General features: G+C 38.4%; 1 protein-coding gene across 1 annotated transcript; it reads right to left on the bottom strand.

Annotated features, from left to right (window-relative positions):
• Positions 1-1,451: 1,451 nt before the first annotated feature.
• On the bottom strand, positions 1,452-3,856 carry LOC111443660 (chitin-inducible gibberellin-responsive protein 1-like). The gene is made up of 2 exons (XM_023081575.1): positions 3,702-3,856; positions 1,452-3,547 (listed from the first exon to the last, which is right to left on the bottom strand). Exon 2 carries the CDS (start codon positions 3,426-3,428, stop codon positions 1,695-1,697), a length of 1,734 nt encoding a protein of 577 aa, XP_022937343.1. The 5' UTR covers positions 3,429-3,547; positions 3,702-3,856; the 3' UTR covers positions 1,452-1,694.
• Positions 3,857-7,690: the final 3,834 nt, after the last annotated feature.

The raw sequence follows: 7,690 nt of genomic DNA, 5'->3' as shown, positions 1-7,690 counted from the left end.
TTTTGTTTTTTTTTTTTTTTTTTTTTTGTATTATCCTAATAATGTGTGTAAGGCATGAACATGAATAAAAAAAATATGAACTTTGTAGGTGAGGACCTTATTTTAGGAGAACTTTCTGGAGTGGTTGTAACGGACCAGATATTAAATGAAATAATGTGGTGAAACTGGACGTGCATGCTTTTCATGATTGATGTCTCTCGTTCACGGTTCATTGCCTTCGACTTTGTCACTATAGTCGAGTTGTATACAAGGCGTCGAGTCACGGAATTTGCATTTGCATCTTCAATCATCGCTCGGTTGCTCGTCTTTTATAGACTAGTGTTGGTAAGTGCATTCTCTTTTAAGTCTTGGTTTGATATCGTTTTGGTCTATTGGTTTCGGTTGATTTCTAAGTGTTTCTCTTTGTTATTTATTTTATTGGCCTAGTGGTACTATAGTAGGCTATGGTTGCTGTTTTAGAGTAGTAGTTGTTGCAGTAACAGGTTGGATGTAACGGTCTAAGCTCAAGCCCACTGCTAGTCAGATCTCACAATCCATCCCCTTCGAGGCCACATTGCTGGCACTCGTTCCTCTTTCCAATCGATGTGGGATCTCACAACATACCCTCCAGCGTCCTTGCTGGCACACTGCTTGATGTTCACACCTTTAGGACTCCGCGTCCTCGCTGACACTCGTTCCTCTCTCCAATCAATGTGGGATCTCACAATCCGCCCCCCCTTCGGGACCTAACGTTCTCGCTAACACACCGCCCGATGCCCACCTCCCTTCAGGACCCAGCCTCCTCGCTGGCACACCGCCCAGTGTTCACCTCCTCCGAAGCCTAACATCCTCGCTAGCCCACCGCCCAGTGTTCACCTCCTTCGAAGCCTAACATCCTCGCTAGCCCACCGCCCGTTGTCTAGCTCTAATACCATTTGCAAGCCTAAGCCCATTACTAACAAATATTGTCCTCTTCGAGTTTTCCCATGTGAACTTCCCCTCAATATTTTAAAACGCGTCTACTAGAAAGAGGTTTCCATACCCTTATAAAGAATGCTTCGTTCCCCTCTCCAACCGATGCGGGATCCCACAATCCACCCCCTTCGAAGCCCAGCGTCCTTGCTGCACCTTGTTCCTCTCTCCAATCGATTTGGTAGAGAGAGGTTTCCATACCCTTATAAACAATGTTTAGTTCCACGCTCCAACCAATATGGTATCTCACAATCCACCCTTCTTCAGGACCTAACATCCTCGCTAGCACTTGTTCCTCTCTCCAATCAACGTAGGATCTCACATTCGACGTAGAAGTTTTCATCGCATCCACTAAGGAAACGTTTTTGAGCAGTGTGGGAAAGTGTTGCTGGTTTATGCAACGTCGTAGGAAGAATAGCATGCAAACGATAGTCAGGAGATCGCTGTAGAGGGGTTTCATTCTTTAATGTTCATGATATGTATATAGTAACGACCTTAAATCAAGTAGAAAATTTCGGGTCCGGATTTGAACGGTATATTTATCTCCAAATAGAACTATTTCTTTTACAGTTTTCAGCATTGAATCTCCAGAGAAAAAAATGAATGCAAAATAGAACTTTTAACTAAACACTTATAATCCATAAACAGTAAGCAGATATCAATTGAATGTCAAAGTCAGTATAATAGCAAGCCATACCCCGTCGTCACGAGCTCGGTCTTTGTTTAGCTGCATTCTCGTGCTCTCAATTCCATGCCGAGGCCGATATCAGGTTCCTGTTTCTCCATCCCAACAGCATCGCTCCATCCTTTTCGACGAGCGTGTAATGCTCCGAATAACACCTGAGAAGACTTCTAATGACGGAGTTGACATAAGAGCTCAACGGGAACTGGCGAAACCCTGCCATTGTCAACCTTGATTTCCACTTACCGAAGAGCTCGTGTCGCTCTTCTCGTTCCCTCCCCTCGCAAGCAATGACGTTAACGATATCTTTTGCTAAACAATGCTGCTCGACGTTGATACGCTTCTTGTTGTCTCTTGGTAGAGTGACATCAATGGACTCAAAGATTGCTAAGTAGTAATCTAATGTTTCCACAAACCTGTTGAAGAAAGGGGTTGTGTTGGTGTTTGATTCTTGCTCTACCAAAGTTACAACCTTTGGGGATAATGACTTCACCAGCCTTAGCAGCCCGTCGCGTGGATTGTTCACGTCGACGCTTTCGTCCGGGGTATGATGAAGCTGCAACGGGAAGTTTACAGCTAGAGCCTCCCCCGGTCTGATGTCGAGCATATCACGCGTGATGTTTGGAGCGAAAACAGGTATTCCATGAAACTCTACCTTTATTCCGTACTTTCTCGAGATCTCGGCTAACCTACTCTCTACGACCTCCAACCCATCACCACGAGCATATTTAGAAACAGGGTCGTCGATACCAGTTATCCTCACATGTGGAGCTCCACTCGGTCTAGCTGCAAGTGCTTGAAGAAGAGTTAACCATTGTGTCCCTTGACTAATCTGGAAGTCTATAATGTGAATGCGATCTTCGTTTCGACAGGCTTCGGCGATCGCCCCGTTTGCTGCCATGTAACCGAACTTCAAGTAGGGGCAGATTTCATATAGCATATGCATATAAGAAAGCAAATCATCACTTGCAGGCTCTCTACAGTTTAGAGCACGGTATATATTCGCCCCCGAGTCCTCTTTCCTTGCCACCAGTCCTTCGACCATGTAAGCGCCGAGACGTTGGATCGGTTCACCGCCAATAGACACAGCACCTCGTGCTGCAGTAACCAATTTGTCGAAATCCTCCATCCTGTACTCAGCTAAAGCTTTTGCACAAGCAATCAGCAACTCCTTAAGATTATCCGATGGCAATCCATCCTGCTGCAACATTGGTTCATCCATCGATTTCTGGCGTTTCCCCAATCGAACTTCTTCAGAACGCTGGCTTCTCGACACAGGCGACGTCTGAGACTGAACAACATACGACGACCCACCACATCGATCTTGGCTCCACGAGTATGGTCTCTGCCCCATCATCTGTGGCCTGCTACTCTCATCAGGCTTGTTCACAACTTCCTCATTATCAGGTTCCATCAAAGCACTCTCCAATTGTTTCAAAGCATAGCTTATATCCTCAGTAGAACAACCCTCATAAACAAATGCATTTGATCCCAAATACGACGAAGCTATTCGATTAAAGCTACTCGTTTCAAACGACGAATTACACGAAGGGCTAAGTCCCGAGAGATCATCCGGGGAATTCCTTTGATCCTGGCTATCACTTACAGTCGTCGTCGTAAAGGAATCCGATTCGAATTGCGACGAAAATAGCGACGACGACACAGGAGAATTTCTTAAGTTGAAGTTCACAGGTCCAAGCAAACTATTAGGTAAAGATGGAACAGAGGAATAAGAAGATGTATATGAAAATTCTGCACTATTAACCCCAAATCCAAACAGCTGGTGAGAATCCATGCTATACACTTAGCATCAGCTCTTCTAGCAGACACGACAAAGATTCAACAATGTTTTTGTCTAAAACCTAACAACAAAATTGTTTTTCAATATCCAACAGAAGAACAACAAGAATCAACCTGCGACAAACAAAAAACACACACAAACAAGAACAACATAAGGTTTTCTACTTGTTTCCGACAGAATGGGACAAAGAAATTCAAATCCAAATCGCAGAAAAACATGAATCGATTAGGAACAGAACAGAGTAATGTTGGGAGATTCGATTTTCACCTGAAATTTGGAGCTGAAAATGGGAAAGATTGTGATTCCGCTTGTGGGTTTTTTGGTGAAGGATTAATGGAAGAATTTCTGGGTGTTCTGTTCTTATGGGTGTTCTAATTTTGAAGAATTAGTGAAGAACAGAACGGGTTGATGTTTGAAAAATGAAGCTGAAGGGGAGGGGAGAGGGTTTTTATTGTTCTTGACGGGATTTAACGGTAACGGTGGGGTGACGGTGATGTACCGCGGGGAGTGACGGAGGTTGGACCGGACTTGACGGCGGAAGACTCCGCCGACCACACGGTGGGGAAAGGAGTCTGAAAATTCTTGGTTTTTTCTTGTGGGTTGTGTTTCTAGAAAGATTTTAAACCACGCGCCTCTTTGGAAAGTGGCTGACACTTCCATTGCCATGTCATTATTATTATTTTATTATTATTTTAAAATGTGTTTAGTGGATATATTAATTAAGAGTATTTATTTGAGTTATGTTGAATTTTCGAAAACTGAAAATCGGTTGGTTTGTAGGTTGACATTTTTCTTGCGGGTCAACCCTACCAACCCGAAAAATTGGGTTACAACTCAACTCGACCCGAACCTACTTTTAAGGTTATTACGAACATTAAGAATATTTGAAGTTTGTAATCGATATTAGTGATGCGATGTGACTAACATGTATTATAGATAAATATAATTTTTTAAAAAATACTGCATCTCAATCTAATTCGACCTGAAAATAGAGAGTTAGGTTGTGAACTCTATTCAGATTGTTCAAATCACCAACCCAACCAATCCAAAATTTCGGGTAGTGTTCTTTACATGAATACAGAGACGGTGCACGACTAGACAGTGTTGATATTCAATGAGTTAACTTATAGCCTACGGTCGACCGACCCTTGAATTAGTCTCGAATGACTTAGGAATCAATTTTGGATGCTGATTTCATTAACTACTTGAACTCGTTCTCGTGATATTAGCATTTGAGCCAACTTTATTAGTTCGTGAAGAGTTGTAGATCATTGAACCGTTACAATCACGTCAGTTAGAGTGGAGATGAAGGCACGTGTTTTTTTTTAATCCAATTTTCCATTCATTAGGGCACACCAAAAATTAGTGAGTGGGGTTCACGCGCAAGGAAGTGATAGTGGGAGTTGGACGCACTTTATCATAAATGGCGCTAACTGGTCCGACCGTATTTGACGGTATTGGCATCACGTGACATGCACGTGATGTTAAAACTGGAATTCATTGTACGAGATGCCGCCACGTGGAATTTCTTTTTTTAATAAGGAAAAATAGCCACGACAGCAGTGACACTATCTAAAAAAAAAATCAACGATGACACGTGGAAGTCAAAATGGAGACCTCTGACCAATTCTTACTGGATTACGTGGCACGCGCTTCATTTATCATCAATTAAAAGAAGTCAAAATTCAATTATTGAATCTTTTTCAACTATATTCCACCATTTTTTTTAAAATAAAAAATAAAAATCTTTTTATTATTCTTTAATTTCAATTAATATATATTATCCAATTTTTTAACTTACAAAAATCTTAATTTTAAAAATTCTATAATATTTTTTCAAAAATTTTAATTTTCTATTTATTGTAAATGACTTAAATATTAAAAAAAATAATATTTTTTAAAAATTATTTTAGATTTTGACGTTTAATCTATTCGGAAGCCTGCAATGACAGAGACTACTGACTATTTTCTTGTTCTTAGCCGTTTGTTACAAGTCTATAGGTTGACTTCCTTATATATCTTGATTAAGGCCTCACAACTGCGAAGACTACTTTATGATGATGACGGATGACTACCTTATAGCCCCGGCAACCGAAGTCAATAGGGCAAGAGAGAGTCTTCCCTTGCTTAACTGTGCAGAAGGCATAGTGCAAGACATCACTACGGTAAATTTAACCACAGAAGATCAATGGGTCCTTTTATTATTGGCAATTCTTATATATGTATAATTCAATAATATGCAGATATTTGAATTTTTAACCTTTTGGTCGAGTATATATATTCCATGTCAATTGAACTATACTCGTGTTGATAGTTCATATCTATGTCTAGATCAACCTATTAACAATCTATTTAAAAATTATACAAAATAAAAATAAAAAATATCACAAAAAATTAAGGGTTTTTTTTTAAATGTATTAATGCTAAGTGGTAAAAAATAAAAATAAATAAATAAATTTTAATTTAAAAGATTATTTATAAGGAAAATAAACCCATTTTTTTAATAATTAAAGTGAATCTAATTATTGAGTGAAGAAATGATTCCACCAATGAAAACTAAGGGCTTATGATGTGATGGCAATCTTTTTCAGGAAGACAAAAATTACCAAAAAACCCTTCAATTAATTTTAAAGCTATTTTTTAAAATAATAATATAAAATAAAGCATCATTTTCAATTTATCATATGGTTTTGAAAGGGACATGAAATTCATAGGAAACTTTATACTAAAAGAGGCATTAAAATAAATTTGTAAATTGGAGTAACCAAAGGTTTAGAATCTTCCATCATTTCATCTATAATTCTCTGTTCCTTTAGAGGCTTTCAAGAGTATTTTTCACGAAACTTTCATGTTCTTTTAGGGTTTTGCATTTTTTAATAATATGATACCTAATAATCCCGACATTCTCTTGTATTTTCTACAATATAGTCACGTTATTTACTTCTCGTTGTCTCTTGCGAGGTCAGCCTACAGACCCACAAGTCATTTCAACATGTTTTTGTTGGATGATGAAAATCCCACATCCCACATCGGCTAATTTAGGGAATGATCATCAGTTTATAATCAAATAATACTCTCTCCATTGGTACGAGGCCTTTTGGGGAAAACCAAAACAAAACCACGAGAGCTTATGCTCAAAGTAGACAATATCATACTATTGTGGCGAGTCGTGTTCGTCTAACAGAGTCTCGATTAAGGGGAGGTGTTGAGTTTTAGATACTCTATCTTATTTAATAAGTTATTGAATAATGATTTTAAAATATAATAAGGTCACATGCTAATGATAAGATTTGGAATTTTAAAAAAAAAAAAATTAAAAAAGAGAGTGAAAAGGTCATCAAATCTTGGGAAATATTATCTTTTAATATAGTTTTTTATAATTGTTTGGAATAATAATGATGTAACGTTACATGGAACGAATTTTAAAATATGGTTTTATTACATTTGAAATTAGGTGGAAAGTGCTTTCACACCTAATAGATCATGTTTTAAAAGTTTGGGCACGTCGAAATTAAAAAATTAATAAATTTGATTCGATTTTGAAATGTTAGTAATTACAGTCGGGTTTTCAGCGTCGTTAGTAACATTTCATTGGGCAAAGGCTCGATCGGAAGAATGAGTAAGTTGAACCCGTTAAAGAATAAATAGAATGAGCTTAAGATTCACTAAAAGATTAGAGCTTTACAGGTGCAATGAACGAACCAAACTAGTTAGTTGATGAACCATCAATTTTTGTAGTAATTTGGACTAGGTAGAATCGAATTGGTTCGGTTCTATCTTTTTGTGAGATCCCACATCGGTTGGAGAGAGAAACAAAACATTTCTTATAAGGGTGTGGAAACCTCTCCGTAACGGACTGCATTTTAAAACTATGAGACTTTTGGCGATACATAGCGGGCCAAAATGGACAATATCTGCTAGCGGTGAATTTGGGCTATTACAGATGGTATCAGAGGTAGACAACAAGCAGTGTGACAACGATGACACCGGGCCCCTTAGGGGAGTAGATTGTGAGATCTCACATCGGTTGGAGAGAAGATTAAAACATTCCGGATAAAGATGTGGAAATCTCTTTCTAGCAGACGCGTTTTAAAAACTTTGAAGGAATACCCGAAAGAAAAAAACCCAAAGTGTATATATATATTGTGATTTAATATTTTAATTCAAAATTATTATTTGTACAAAGTTGGTAAAAAAGCAATCTTGTAGGATAGACCTTATCCAAATAGAATTCTTTTATTTATTTTTTTTAATAA

This window comes from Cucurbita moschata, unplaced genomic scaffold (genome assembly GCF_002738365.1).
Source record: "Cucurbita moschata cultivar Rifu unplaced genomic scaffold, Cmos_1.0 Cmo_Scf00005, whole genome shotgun sequence".
Lineage (NCBI taxonomy): Eukaryota > Viridiplantae > Streptophyta > Magnoliopsida > Cucurbitales > Cucurbitaceae > Cucurbita > Cucurbita moschata.
Note: the sequence above shows the minus strand (reverse complement) of the source record. Positions and strands in the feature narration are given on the sequence as shown.

What these genes read in the sequence shown, in the direction of transcription:
- LOC111443660 (XM_023081575.1), bottom strand. Translation starts at nt 3,428, where the DNA reads ATGGATTCTCACCAGCTGTTTGGATTTGGGGTTAATAGTGCAGAATTT.